The 15,445-nt window shown below is 43.7% G+C and overlaps 2 protein-coding genes across 2 annotated transcripts; one reads left to right on the top strand and one right to left on the bottom strand.

Annotated features, from left to right (window-relative positions):
* Positions 1 to 7,763: 7,763 nt before the first annotated feature.
* LOC127302415 (homoserine kinase-like) lies at positions 7,764 to 13,887 on the bottom strand. The gene is made up of 2 exons (XM_051332873.2): positions 12,743 to 13,887; positions 7,764 to 9,872 (listed from the first exon to the last, which is right to left on the bottom strand). Exon 1 carries the CDS (start codon positions 13,878 to 13,880, stop codon positions 12,747 to 12,749), a length of 1,134 nt encoding a protein of 377 aa, XP_051188833.1. The 5' UTR covers positions 13,881 to 13,887; the 3' UTR covers positions 7,764 to 9,872; positions 12,743 to 12,746.
* Positions 13,888 to 14,000: 113 nt separating this feature from the next.
* On the top strand, positions 14,001 to 15,256 carry LOC127302422 (probable phospholipase A2 homolog 1). The gene is made up of 3 exons (XM_051332886.2): positions 14,001 to 14,157; positions 14,231 to 14,350; positions 14,838 to 15,256. Exons 1-3 carry the CDS (start codon positions 14,001 to 14,003, stop codon positions 15,014 to 15,016), a joined length of 456 nt encoding a protein of 151 aa, XP_051188846.1. The 3' UTR covers positions 15,017 to 15,256.
* The last annotated feature ends 189 nt before the right edge of the window (positions 15,257 to 15,445 follow it).

Raw genomic sequence — 15,445 nt, 5'->3', positions numbered from 1 at the left:
GTAGTGGCACTCAGACAGAAGTGGTGTGGAGGACACACGCTCCGTTGCCGTGTTTTATAGTGGAATTCAGGAGGGTTCTGTCTTGTATCTGTGTGACTGTACGTGTGTGTGACCGTCGCGTGTGGGCATGTCGCTCTTGCTCTTCCTTTTTCCAGCTTTCATGCCGTTCTGGCTAGTGCCTACATGCTGCCTTGCCATTGACACAACTTCCTTTTTCTCCCTTGGTATCATAGATCTCATTCCACCATAGATTAAGTCGATCAATGGTGCTTGCTGAGTGTATATCATAGGAAAGCGGTCTACTCTACGTCAATCGTATTTTCTCTTAACTTTATTTAGATACAAATGTATGTATATATTAAAATATGTCTAAATAAATTCGTAATTAGACAAAGCTGCCGCGAGTCTGCGACACTTAGAAATTTGGGACGGGGGCAGTACAACAGAGTGATCAAGTGAAATCGAGAAATAACAACATTGGATAAGCTAGGAAAAAGTCACGAGAAAAAAAGGGCAGGGTGGTATGGGATTCAGATAGGTTTGGAGACTTATTGCTTCTAGCCAGATAGGTTTGGAGACTTATTGCTTTCCCTGATAGCCTCCGTGCAAGGTTGTTAAAAGAAAAATATTATTCAAACGGGAAATTAAGTGACACTGCTTTCATTAGGAACCCATCACCATGTTAGCAAGGCATTATGTATGGATTGGATATCCTGAAAAAAGGCATAGTCTGGCGTATTGAAAATGGGAAGAAAGTGAGAATATGGAGAGATAATTGGATTCCAAGGGACATATGAAAATTACCGCGAACTTGTCAAACTCAAGATTTAGAAGAGTTGAGAAGCTTATCAACCAAGAAAATCGGTCTTGGAAGAAGGAGTTGATTAGGAATATTTTTATGCCGCACGATGCAGAGGAAATTCTTAAAATCCGCTTGCCAAGAACTGAAGAAGAGGATTTCATTTTGTGGACTCTAGAAAAACATGGAATTTTTACAGTTAAGAGTGCATATAACCTAGCACTCGATCTCAGATCAAATAACCCACCAAACTCGAGTGGAAATCAGAATGGAGATAGAGGTCTATGGAAAACTATTTGGAGTGCAAATGTTCCACCCAAAGTTAAAATCTTCACTTGGAAACTAGCTACAAATAGCTTGGCGGTTCAGGAAAATGGAAGCAGAAGAATTCCAAATATCTTGCCGATATGCTCTATTTGTGGTATGGAGGAAGAAACTGGATATCATGCGACCATGTCCTGTACACATGCAAAGGGTCTAAGATAAGGCTTGCCTCATATCTGGGAGCTCCCAAATGACTCTGAAATGTCCTTTATTGTGAATGAGTGGGTCTTAGTCCAGCTTGACAAATTGTCCAAAGATATGCGGGATAAGACGATGTTTATTTGGTGGAGAGAGTGCCACCACAGAAATACCATCATTTTCGGTGATGGTAAAGTCTCTATCCAAAACCCTCAATAAATTTTTTGCAAAATTACCTAGCTACCTTGCAGAACCTGAAGAAAGGAGATGTCAGAGTAGACAAAATGGGAGAAGGAAAAATAGACGACCTGCCTTTTATAGGAGAGAAGACACGAAATTTGGGACAAGAGCAAAGGGAAGTCTGGGAAAACCCACCTGATGGATGGATAAAATGCAACATTGACGCAAGTTTCCTAAAAGAAGAAAAGAATGGTGCTTGGGGTGTGGTGCTGCGGGATAATATGGGTAACGTCGTCCTCTCAGCATGGGATGTCATTACTTAGTGTCAATCTGCAGCTATGGGGGAAGCTATTGCTTTTCTTGAAGGGTTGAAGCGGGGAATTGCAAACTCTTCTGCAAATCTTATCATCGAAACAGACTGCTCTTCAGTGCTACATGATTTTAGAGAGGACAGCTGTGATCGATCCAAAGTGTGTTTCATTGCAAAGGATTTCAATAGGATGAAACCACCCGATCGACAAGTTGTTGTCTCTAAAGTCAATAGAAATTGTAATAGTGTATCCTATGGTCTTTGTCAATATAGTCGTAGTGTGTTGTGTGGTGGAGTGTTACAAGGTGCGGTGCCGACCTGCGTGTCGAAAGCAGCTTTGGAAGATTGTAATCAAAACATTGTTTTCTAAGTAATACACAAAGCATTTAAAAAAAACTAAGCAGTGCATGGTAGCGGCCCGGCGGGCAGCTGTGTCTACCAACCTACCAGCTAAACAGTGCATGAGGACCTATATGTTATTTTTGAAAGAAAAGGACCTATATGTTATTACTACCTAAGTAAATGTTCACTGCAATGGTGATTGTGGTGATGAATATTACTCCCTCCATACCAATTTACAGGGCACTTACGTCTTTCGAGAAAAAAGTTTGACTACAAATTTAATCAATAAAATATAACATATATGGGACAAAAAAATTATACCATTGGATCCATATTTAAAAGAAGTTTCCAATAGTATAATTTTTGTGATATATATCTTATATTTTATTGATCAAATTAGTAGTCAAAATTTTGTCTCGAAATATGTAATTGCCCTGTAAAATGGTATGGAGGGAGTACTGCCCAATTCCAAGCCATATATAGAGTGAGAAATTCAATTCGGCACATGAGAACATATGCTCCTGCCCCTCGGAAAAACATTTTAAAATGCGAAAAAATCGAACTAGAATTTTCTCGCTTATGTATCAACATTTTATGTGGGCACATCAAGTCTTGTGAAAAAACAACATTTTTTGTGACTTGTGTGAAAAATACAAACAAAACGTCTCGTACACAACTTTTTTTACAACAAAAGTTATCTTTTTTACAGATGACACTCAAAATGTCGGTTTTCTGTGGAACCAGTTTGTGAACGTGTAGAATTTTAAGATGTATCCACTAAATTTTATGTTCAAATGTTTCTACATTTTAAAAGTGCATTTATAATGAAGTTTAAAAACCGGGAGTATGTGCTCCCGGGTGTCAAGACGCCACTCCCATATAGAGTACCTTACAATCTTTCGAGCTAACATAGTGCTACAACTATACAGAAGAAAAACGACAAAACTTTCACTGCCGATCATTTGGACTTTTTGTATATGCGAGAAATTTGGTTGCAACAGATCGACGTGGCTGAATAACATTTAATTCGCACAAAAATGAATGACATTTATTTTCAGGGTGGGAGAGATCTTGTCGCTGCTGAGCTAGATTTGTCCATATGGCCGGCTATATATAGCAAGTGTGTTTGTCCCTCTGTACGAGCTAACGTACCTGCCATGACGTAGCCGATCGCTCCTTATCAAGATGGAACCATATCATCTCAGGCTCTGAGCTACTACAAATCACTAGTTAAACACCATGGAAATGGAATTGGAATACGTAGCAGACAAAAGATTATGAAAAGAGAAGCAACCCTCAACGAACACCATCGTCGTCTTTGCTTGTCAAGAGCGGAATAAATCAGGAATTGGCACGCTAAAATATCATTATTAAGGATATAATCAACATCTTTGTTCAGGAAAATCAAGTGCATTTGGTTGTGCCATCTCAGAAGACATAGGGAGGTTTACTTTTATTGTCATCAAGAAGGAGAGAAAAATCAAGTAAACCAATAATTCGATGGGAAGAAAGGAGGAAGTGCATGCAAATAGTATGCATACATCCAATACTTTTTTCCATTTTTTTATATATATCCAAACAAAAGAAGAAGAAAAGGATTCCAGCTTTGAGTAGGAATATACTACTTTGAGCAGACAAAAACTTTGAAGGGATGATGACAAGAGAGGAACACACACACCGTATCCCAGCTCTACAAGCAAAACAAAATCCTGATCATAACAAACAAAACCACGAGATAAATAAATAAATTATTATATCAAGAAGCAGGTCAACATATTAGGTACACGTACTCGATGCATGATGCTACAATTCCAAGCCAGGGAGAGAATTATTAATTTGCATGTCGGTCGATCAAGTGATGAGTGCTGAATCGGCATGCACCAAGAGTTGGGGAGCAGCCGTCAGATGCATTTGGGAGAAAAATATTGGAGATTGTGGGATAAGCATGCACTCCACGCTCCTAATATCTCTTTATGTTATCCCCATCGGTCTAGCTTTAGACAGTAGTGGGATCGCTTTTCTTCTTACTTTTGTATCTCTTTCTACCTTGATGATTTATTGTTTCCTTTCTCCTAATATTTTACTTCAAGAATGTGCTAATTTAACTTGGGATTTATGTGATATTATTTTGTTTCACAACCTTTCTCAACTCGCCTCTTGGCTTCTCCGAGTAGTTGGTCAACTTGTGATTAGATGATCTCCTACTACTAAATTATAAACTGGATAATTTGGCACATGGATTTTTCTCAAGGGAAAGGCTATCTTTTGACGGCATTAATTGGAATAGTATCGCTAGTATAGATAGGATATTTTAAGCTCGACCCGCACTTTTGGGACCCGGCTACGCGCGAGGTCGAGATCCTCATCGTCGAGTGGCGCCGAGCGATTAGTGCGTAATATAGCGCCCGGCCAATACGATGTTTAATGATTATCCACTTAGTTTGATACGCAGAGGTATACACGAGTGCAGCGTACGCACGTGGGTGGCTAATTACTGCGAATTAAGCGCATGGTGCAGTATAGCGAGGAGCATGCTGTACCGATTGAGTTAAATGTTTATGTCAGACCCCCCGTGCCCCCAGTGACCGCTCCTCGAAGCTGCCATCTGAAACATCAAAGCTCCCCTAGTTTACTGTATATCTCCTCGAAGCTGCCATCTGAAACATCAAAGCTCCCCTAGTTTACTGTATATCTTCCCCGTCCGTCTCGGTCAGGAAAGGTGGATATAAGACTACCCACAATGGGAGTATCATAGGTAGTATCATGCATTCCATGCATGCAAAATGCTGATGTGGCAGTGCAATTAAGGATGAGAGAGAGTATACTAGTATCATAGGTAGATACCGTATCATAGCACATACTACTAAAAAAAATAATGTCAAGTAAATCTTGTACACATATTTGCATTGAGATTCTACAAAACAATTAATATATGAAGACTATGATACTAATATATGATACCATGCATTGTGGAGATAGTAACATGTAATAATATCATACGCATGATACTTCTATATGATACTATGCATTGTGACTAGTCTAACTCATCTGTTAAGCACAACAGTTTAAGCCTTTAAGGTTAGCAACATTTCCAAAAACTAGACAATACCCCGCGCGTTGCGGCGGGAATATAAACACACATGATAGTAAAGATTAGCAAACTGTTTAGACAATATACAAATATAGACGTGGTTGACATACGGAGAAAATTTGCAACATTAATATTTAGATTTTACATTCATAATAAATCATCTGCCACCCCTTGATGATTTTTCGCAGGAAACAAAGTTATAACTACTGAAATCTTGATGAGCATGCTTCCAGATCCAAAATCTGCAAAAACACATTCTAAAAATAAGATCCTACTCATATCATTTAAAAAGTAGAAAACTTGCTTATATCAACATGATATATAGGCTAACAGTGACATACACCTATCATCACAAACACTAAAAATCTCTCGAGGAAAATCGGTAATGTGTTTTTTTTTTATTCAGCCATAATGTACAATTTCAGCCCAAAAGAATAAAGATAGTTATACATCCGTTTGTTTAATTTATGCTTAACAGAACCTGAGAAACAGTAAAGACAGTTAGGCTAAAACATGTTCAATGAAAAGGAAACTACCCGCTTTCATTCAAATAAAATAAATAAATAAATAATAACCATAGCTTTGAGGTAACTACCAAAAGAAAGGAATGCGTGCATATATGAGGGAAAAATGACCAATGGAAACCGCAGAAACCAATCTATTTGTAATTTAAAAAGTTTGGGAATACCTGAACTTTTATTTTGATCTCAAGGCAAAGTAGAAACATATTATGTGATATAGAAGGAGCTAATAAGACAATAAAAATCAAGAGAATTTAGAGTTAGTGAGATATGTGGCAGCCATCCATGATTAATGCTTAAATGAATAACCATATACTGTAAACAATAAAATAGCAATAGTATAATAGTCCTAGAAGAAAAAATAACTGATGGACATTCCTGCACATAGAAGCTGCAGCTAGCTGCTTGACATATACACAAGTTCGGATGGTATGTTCCTATTATATAACATGACAGAACACACCAAAATATTTAGAGAAAAAGTAAACAAAAAATTTGTATTCTATGGAGCACGACCTGACCTGAATTGCAAATCACGCACACATGTAACTGAAGGTGCCCTGCGCGTGTAGGATGAGTAGCTTCACATTTTGGCATCTGCATAAATTAAGAGAAGAAAGGCAACACACAGGTCCTGGGCAAACGCCATCAGAGGACATTTAGAAGTCGAGGACCGTTGTCCTGGTCAGCACCCCACCTGAGTACCTGACCTGAACCATTACTGGAGCATGTGGTGGATGGCACGGAAAGAGCAGGAGAGCAAGAGCAGGACAACCTAGTAGCTATGGAGGAGAAAAAACGTCGTGCCTGCAGCCTGCGACCTGCGTCCCATGATGGCGCTGGGCATGATTAGACTTTAGAGACAGATCAGTGGAGGGCGTATGAGATAGGCATGTCGAAACGTTGCTAGAAAAATAGAGATTAGCTGCTATATAATGGCTAATGGCGGCATCGGTTACTCTTGATTGGAGGAGATGTAAATACTGAGATAAATCCTCTTTTGATTTGTCGTGTGGGTGGAGGATATGAATAGGAATAGCTAGCAATAAAGGAGGAGGTATGTCGTGTGGGTGGAGGAGACGGATAGGAACAACAATAAAAAGAGGAGATGAAGAGTGCTACCGAAAACATGACAGAAGGAGTATGAGGTTTAGATGCAAAAATAATATTATTAATGACATGGCAGATTGCTGATGTGGGAGGCTGTGATTGGTCAAAAATGTTTGATGAGGTGGATAGCTTGCATGTTAAGAGAAATCACTTAGTGGGTTGTTCCTATTTACTTATTATAGATTATGATTCGTACTGTTCTAAATTGAACATGTTGTGTTAACGATGCAGATAGTAAAAAATTGTGATTTTGTCCTAATCCAAATTGAACATTTTGTACTAGATGGCGCAGATAGTGAAAATGTGACACTATTATTTTTTCTTAGAATTAAATTAGGAACGGTGTCAAAACCCACCATATGAATTTATTATTTTTTCAATCTTTAAACACTATTATTTTCGTTCGTGTATTAGTGCATTATTTTCTACCAATTACTTCATTGGCATCAAAATTTGTATAATTTTAAAGATTAACCTTTACCTCGCAGATATTAAGAACATAACAAAATGTTCAAATATAAAAAAATCTGATTTTATACAAATCAAAATTGGTTTTTTTATTAATGATCTTTGTGTTATAACAATAATTTTGAAATAGTATTATTTTAAAATATGGATAGATCCATCCGCAGAGGTCACAATTTATCAATTGTGTAGATAGAGAAAATGATTAATTTTGAAACACACAGTTTTTAACAGAATTTTTCTATCAATGGTGGAGGTCCTAAAAAATATGATTAATATATTTAGTTCATCACTTTATCGATGAATTATGGATAATTTCAGAACTGAAAAAATGCACATACATACATTTTTTTTACCGCTGAAGCATTTGGATTGGAACAAAATAACAGGTTCCCTTTACCAGATCGCATTGAGGTCGAAGAAAATGCATGCATTGAGGTCGAAGAAAATGCATATACAGTACATTTTTTTACAGCTGAAGCATTTGGATTGGAAGAAAATAACAGGTTCCCTTTATCAGATCAGATCGGATTGAGATCAAAGAAAATAACAGGTACCCTTTAGCAGATACACAGTACCACTGAGACAAAATCGAAAGAAATTGAAGGAGATTGCAGGGGCTGTACAGATTGAAAGCCGGCTTCGGCACGGGCCGGAACAGCCGCTGTCGCGGGGGCCTCTCGGCTGATGAAGACGGAGCCGGTGCTGCCCCCACCGCTGCCACGCGCCGCCTTGACTCGGAAAACTGCGCCCCGCCGGAGCCCCCCGCCACCCGAGTTAGCTCGGCCAGGAAATCCTCCTCTTCCTTCGCCCGAGCTAGCGCGCACCGCCGAACAGCCGCCATGGTTGGCATCAACGCCGGCCGGGAGGCGCGCTGGAGCTCGAGGGCGCGCGTGCCGGTGAGTATCTGGACGCGGCGACTCACCGTTGACGGCCGCTGCGCCCCGCCGCGGGCCTCCTGCCGCCAGATCGTCTTCTCCTTCACGCCGCGAGCACTCCGGCCGCCAGTTCCACGGTGCGGAACAGGAGAAGAAATGGGAGGTGGCTGCGGAAGGTGGAGGCGCTGGATGGCGAGGAGGAAGAGATGAGAAGGAGCGATGCGGGGCAGGGGATTTAATGCCAATCAATGTCACGCGTCGGTGAGCAGAGAAATACACACCACTTACCTCATATACCTGCTACCAAATACACATGTAGTCTGACAGGTGTTGCTCTTAGATTGGCTGCACTTTCATCCTCGCCCGTACCCGGGTTCCATTCGGTATTTTCGATTTTAAGCTCCCCTAATCGCACACTGAACATATGAACTATGTTCGACATGATGAATAGATCTCTTACAAAAAAAAAAAAAAAGCCATGTGCTCCCTGTGCAGCCATGCTTGCACGGTTTCTGTTAACTCAACTTGTGGGAGATGGCAAATGATTCTCCTTTGATGAATCACATGCAATATATTTGTTACGATTGGCTTGGCCAAAATGAAACGTGTTTGTTTTTCCCCGCCTTTAAGCTGGATGTTTGAGAAGGCATTCGCTACATCTCCTGGGAATTTCTGCTTGAGGTCCTCGAGACCCGTTGTTTCATTCTTCGTTGGCGCAACCTGATTGCAGTCCTACTCTCTTCTGCAACAAGAAGAATCCTTGTGAATGGCCACCTGACCGAGCTCATCCATCATCGTCGCGGGCTTCACCAGGGAGACCCCCTGTGGCCCTGTCACCTCTCTTCTTCGGCATCGTGATGGATGCGCCTGCCAAGCTTGTCATCACTGCTGATACATGGGGCACTCCACCAGATTGGACATCAGCGCATGCCGCACCGCATATCCCTATATGCCAACGATGTTGTCCTGTTCGTCAGTCCAGCCGAGAACGAAATTGCAACAGTCAAGCTGCTTCTGCTAGCTTTTTGGGCTGCAGCGGGCCTTCACGCGAACTTCTCCAAGAGTAGCGTCACCGCCATTCAGTCACCCCCATTCACGACTGTGCGGCATGCAGTGACAGTCACCCCTGCGCTGATACACATGGGGGGCACTCCACTTGATTGGACGTCACCGCATGAACCACTCTGTCTCCTCTCTTGAATTCTATGGTCTGAACGGATCAAACCCATTCATTCTCAGGTAATATATCCTCGTGGTGATAAGAACGGGACCGATTTTTTTTAGAATTAAAGAGGCCACGCGCTGTGGTTCCATTAAAAACGCAACCACAAGTGTGACAGGTTTTTTGAGCAGACAGAGCTTGTCTGTTAAGTACAGGAAGGCAGAAACACCAGAAAGAAAATCTACAAAGGAAACTCGATCTTACAGTTTTTAGAACTGAAGCATATGTGCTCGCTCAATGAGTTCCTCAGAGGCAATCTCCTGGCGCCAACGATCAACAGGATTCACCATTGGGCACATGGACAGGTTTCCAGTGACAGCACCCAACAGCAGAAGATTCAGGTCCAGGCAATCCTTAGGAGCTCCCCACGATGATGGTCCAGAAGTAGCAAGTTCTCGTTTAGAAGAGCTGAGTTTGTCCATGCAAAGGATCTTCCAAGATTTGATTGTACTCCCAATTCTTCTCAGGATTTCCTTGACACCATTTTACTCCCTGAAAGCACATTTCATTACGCAATGACCAGATGCACCATAAGGTTGCAGAAGAAAAGATGTTCAAAACTGAATTATTATTTTCACTAAACCACCATCTAGCAACAGATTCAAAATCAAGACCAACTTCTTTATCACAGATAGAAGAAATGATACTCCAGATATATTTAGCAAGCATAGTCGAAAAAAAGGTGAGTAACAGTTTCCTGTTTATTGCAAAACAAACAGGAAAGATCATCAACATGTCTCCTCTTATTCAAGTTAGTCCTAGTCAAGAGTTTGTCCTGAGGTAACAACCAGAAGAATATATGAATTCTTGGTGGGATATGCAGTTTCCAGACCACAGGGACATTAAAAGGAATAACGCCACCAAAGTTAATCACTCTGTAGAAAAATTTCACTGAGTACACCCCAGAGGGATGAAACAACCAAATAAGTTTAGTTTGTCCTCAACATCCGAAAGGTGAACTGTTTGAATAAGCGCAGTCAACTCAAGCCATTTATCATACACAATCAAGTCAACAGTTCCCCTAAAAGTAAACTTCAAACAAGTACCATCCCAGACATCCGCAACACTACATTTTTGTTCATGAACAATAACATAAAGATCCCAAAATAAAATGTCCAGAGAACAGTTACCCAACCAAATATCTTCCCAAAAAAGGACTTTAGTACCATTCCCAATATTCCAATTATAACCAACCTTAGCTGAAGAGGCAGCCCACATGACTCCTTTCCAAAAAGGAGAATAATGTGTATGATTAGCATGCAAAATACTGGGAGATAAATCATATTTGTGATCAATTATCATCTTCCAGATTTTATTATCATCTAGATGGTATTTATTAATCCAAGAAGAAAGTAAACAGAGATTGAAATCCCTCATGTTCTCAATACCAAGACCACCATATTCCTTTTTCTGGCATATGAAATCCCATTTCACCAGATGGTATTTATGGGAGTCACATTGTTATTCCAGAAAAAGTGAGCCATTTGAGAGTTAATAATTTTAATTGCCCATTTAGGAAATTTCAAAAAGGAGAGCAAGTACATGGGAATACTAGCAATACAAGCCTGGAGAAGAATTAGTCTGCCTCTATAAGAGAGCAATTTACCTCTCCAACCAGCAATCCTTTTGATGATTTTATCTACAATAGGTTTTAAATCTTCTTTCCTTACAAAATGCAAAGGAACCCCAAGGTAAGTAAAAGGAAAATCACTCCACTTGCAGCCAAAAATCTGTGCAAACAGATTAGCTCCATCTTCTTCAACATTAATTGTTAGAAGATCACTTTTATGGTAGTTAATTTTCAACCCCGGCATGTTTTCAAAACAAGTTAGAAACCATTTAAGATTTCTAGCCATATCAATGTTTTTTTTTCAAGGAACAAAATAGTGTCATCAGCGTATTGTAAACTGAAGACACCACCAGGGAACACCTCAGGCATAAGCCCACAAATCAAATGATTTTCAGCTGCCTTAGAAAGAATTTTAGTAAAAAATCAGCCACCAGATTGAATAAAATAGGGGAGAATGAACAGCACCGCCTGTCCTTTACATACACCCTGATGCATTGGGCGAGCAACAAGCTGGGAGGTGGTTAAGCACCTGCTTAAGTCATCCCAAGGACTACTATGGACGCACACGCACAGCGTGATGAAGAGATCCAGCCGCACGACCAGGAGGCTGCCCATGATCCCAACAAGGACTACTCTGTGAGGTCAAAGGGGGAGGATGAAGGTCCCTGGAACGTCGGGGCTCGTGTCGCTGCCATCAGATTGTAGCTCTGCCGTCCATGAAAAGGAACAGCGCCCAACTCAGTGTTTCAAAAGTTTGAGTTCTGTTCCAGATGAACAATCAACCATTTTGGTTACTAATTTGTCAGGTTCAGTCAGTCAGGAACACTAGGTGGTTGACAAGTTTCAGTTCTGCTCCAGATGAACAATCAACCATTTTGGTTACTAATTTTTCAGGGCCAATCAGTCAGGAACTGTAAGTGTTTGACAACTTTCTGTGCCATGGCTGAGATCTACTTCATCGGCGACAGCGCACCCCTGCGAGTCATCCAGGACTCCCTCAAGCTCCTTGGGTACTGTTCCTATTTAATTCTTGCTAAACACACTAATGATGCAGACATGGCTGATGAACTACATTCTAGTTTCATGCAGACATGACTCATGTTCTAGTTCGCACTGCCACCCATGATGAGGCATCGGCACCATGGCGCAGCTCTACAACATCACCTAGGAGGAGTGCTCCGTCGTCTTCCTCTGGACCCTGCCTCATCGTCAGTCTCGCCCTCAACGCCTGGTCCATCGACTTCATCTCCATCCTCGCCACCTAGCCTAGACATCGCAGCTTCAACCTGCCTTGCTGCTGCCATGGCTGGTATCATCTCCATGGCGGACTGCATGAATGTATACACTTGCTGTGCTAGTGCTAGTGCTTGTGCTTCACTGCTTCATCAGTTTTGCTTGCTATATATGATCAGTACTATTCATCAAGTGAACTGCAAATCTGAAAGAACTTGAGCTTCTTTACCAATTCATCACCCTCAAACACTATGCTCAATAACACCCAAAAGAATGAACAAATACTGTTCAGAGTATACCTCAAATCAACTGCATTTTATTCATCGAGCAGGAAAATTTAGCCCAAATCACATCAAGCTATTCTGCCAAAGTGAGCCCAAATCACATCATCCTAAATTATATCAAGTTATTCTTCAACTACATCACAACACCTTCTAGCGATCACCGGGCACAGAGGAGCCCAGCAGTTTGCTACTACCTCCAGTACACAAGCAAGGTAAGGGCTAGTACTAAGCTGAAACAATGTGGGCGATGCACATTACAGAGACCGAGAGGTTACCTTTCTACTTCAATCTAGAAGTGGCGATAACCCTGGCACCGGCTCTATCGAGCTGGGCGACGGTGGCTGTTGCTTTGAGCTTTCCTGCCAACCAGAAGGCGTCAATCATCCTCCTCGCAATCTGCTCCCCCTTCTCGTCCCCTTGGATGACAGCCACAGCGGTTGGGCCGGCTCCGCTGATGGTGCACCCCAACGCCCCGGCCTCCAGAGCAGCGGCCTTGACCACGGCCATGCCGGGTATGAGTGGCGCCCTGGTGGGCTCAACAATGCCGTCTGACGACATGGCGGAGCCAATGCCGGCAGCGTCGCCCAGCAGCACGGAGGCGACGAGCGCGGCGGCCTGGCTGGCGTTGCGGACGTGCTGGCCCATGTCGACGTGCCTGGGCAGCGCGGCGCGCATCTTGGAAGTGGGCGCCTCGAAGTCCGGCGTGACGAGGACGAAGCAGAGTCGGAGGGCAGGCGGGCAGGGAAGCTGGACGAGCTTGAACGGGTCGTAGCTTTGGACGAGCACGAAGCCGCCGAGGATGGCCGGGGCGATGTTGTCGGCGTGGAAGCCGCTGACGGCCTTCTCGGACTCGAGTCCGGCGAGGACGAGTTCGTGGGGCGAGAGCAGGGAGCCGAAGAGCGCATCGACGGCCTTGACGGCAGCGGCGGCGGAGGCAGCGGAGGAGCCGAGGCCCGAGCCGAGGGGCAGGCCCTTGGCGAGCTCGAGGGAGACGGCGTGGGAGCGAACGCCGAGGGCACGGAGCGTGGCGACGGCGGCGATGCCCGCGCAGTTACGGAGAGGGTCGCGGGAGAGGCGGGCGGCGAGGTCCGGGCGGGCGGGGGAGGTGACGGCGGAAATGGCGACGGTGCCGGGCGGCAGGGCGGGGTCGAGGGTGGCGGTGATAGTGTCACCGAGGGAGAGGGACGCGTCGGCGACCGCGCAGCCGAGGAAGTCGAAGCCCGGGCCGAGGTTGGCCACCGTGGCCGGCGCGAACGCCGTGACGGACCGGAAGGCCGGGGACGGGTCGGACGAGAGCGCGGCGGGGGCGAGTTTGAGCTTCCTAGAGACGCGGAGGGTCGTGAGGGTGGACTTTCGGGCGGTGGAGGGGAAGGAGGAGGGCGCGGTGGCCGGAGATGTCGCCGCCGTCGCCATTGGGGCTAGTTGAGGTGGGGTTTCTGGGTTTGGGAAAAAGATTGGCCTTTGCGAGTGCGCACGGGAACGGGGCGGGCTTGGAAAGGCCGTAACATACGTACCGAGGCCCAGCACAGGCAAATGCCACTACGACAATCTCCACCACCAATCACGATGGCGATGCTGACGCCGCCTCTCGCCGCCGTCGTCCTCGTCCTCCTCCTGCTCGGCTCGGCCGCCGCGTCTGCTCCGCCTCCGCCGCCGTGCAGCCGCTCGTGCGCGAGCCTCAACTGCGACTGTGCGTCCCCTCGATCCTCATCTGCAACCGATCTTGCAATCTCTGATCTGACGATCCAGGTATGTTGATGCAGCGGTGGGGATCCGGTACGGGAAGTTCTGCGGCGTGGGATGGAGCGGGTGCGAGGGGGAGGAGCCCTGCGACGACCTCGACGCCTGCTGCCGCGACCACGACTACTGCGTTGAAAAGAAAGGTAGTATTACTAAGTTCAGTCTTGGATCGGTGATTCCAAGCTGGGAATGCAACCAACCACGAATGATCCATACACAGCACTTTCCTCATTTGTGTAGACACTAGAGATAGATCATAAGAGCCGAAGTTTTTGGTTGATTTGTTGATCTTATTGTTGCCCAGTAGTAAATTGTATGAGGTTAATTTACTAGTTACTAGATAAATCCATGTTCAGTAGTATCCACCAGAATACCTTGGGACAAGTCATATTGTTGGTCACTCCTTTCATGTCACTGTTATATTCAAACGATTTATGACCTCCTAAAGATCAGTCAGTGCCATTCCCACATTCTTATGGTTTTATTTCTTCATGTATCTTCATCAATTTTGTTGAAACATAATAAAGATGATGTTTTCGCTGCAAAGGAGAGTAACACACAGGTTAAGTTGTTAAGACTTGGTGCTCTGAATCCATCTCATGGTTCCTTTTTCTTGCGTAAATTCATCAGGTCTGATGAGTATCAAATGCCATGAGAAGTTCAAAAACTGCATGAGGAAAGTGAAGAAGGCAGGCAAGACTGGGTTCTCCATCAAATGCCCATATGAACTGGCTATGGCGACGATGACTCAAGGAATGGACATGGCGATCATGCTCAGCCAGTTGGGCAGCCAGAAGCTGGAACTTTAGCCTGAGTCTTTCTTACAGGATAGCCCCTAATACATTGCTTGGTTGAAGATACTGTAGCTTCATTATTCTTTGCAAAATTGCATTGTTTTGGACAGCCACAAAGATAGTTGTAGGTTGCTGTGCTACTTACAGCATAGAGTATTGTAGGATATCCTGCCCAGCATTTCTGTAAACAGAGTTTCCATGTAACAGAATCAAAATCACATCAATCTCCAATTTTGAGTATATTCCTACACATCACTGATAATCCGTCGATTAATTATTGCCTATTACTTGGATGGTGAAGCACCTGTTAGGCCTCTTCCAGCTCTGAAGGATAGTGTGAAGAACGTCATCTTGTACTATTGACGCTAGGCCTGCGATGGGCGAGCTCAAATGCTTCTTATGTTGGCGTTGTGTGTGTTGCGTCTTGTCATTGTAATTATGTGA

This window comes from Lolium perenne, chromosome 1 (assembly GCF_019359855.2).
Source record: "Lolium perenne isolate Kyuss_39 chromosome 1, Kyuss_2.0, whole genome shotgun sequence".
Classification (NCBI taxonomy): Eukaryota; Viridiplantae; Streptophyta; class Magnoliopsida; order Poales; family Poaceae; genus Lolium; species Lolium perenne.
Note: the sequence above shows the minus strand (reverse complement) of the source record. Positions and strands in the feature narration are given on the sequence as shown.

Excerpts from the sequence above, each read along its gene's own strand:
- LOC127302415 (XM_051332873.2), bottom strand. The coding sequence starts at position 13,880 with ATGGCGACGGCGGCGACATCTCCGGCCACCGCGCCCTCCTCCTTCCCC.
- LOC127302422 (XM_051332886.2), top strand. The coding sequence starts at position 14,001 with ATGCCACTACGACAATCTCCACCACCAATCACGATGGCGATGCTGACG. Across the intron at positions 14,158-14,230 it reads CGCGAGCCTCAACTGCGACT|CGGTGGGGATCCGGTACGGG; the intron begins GTGCGTCCCCTC and ends ATGTTGATGCAG. Across the intron at positions 14,351-14,837 it reads CTACTGCGTTGAAAAGAAAG|GTCTGATGAGTATCAAATGC; the intron begins GTAGTATTACTA and ends TAAATTCATCAG.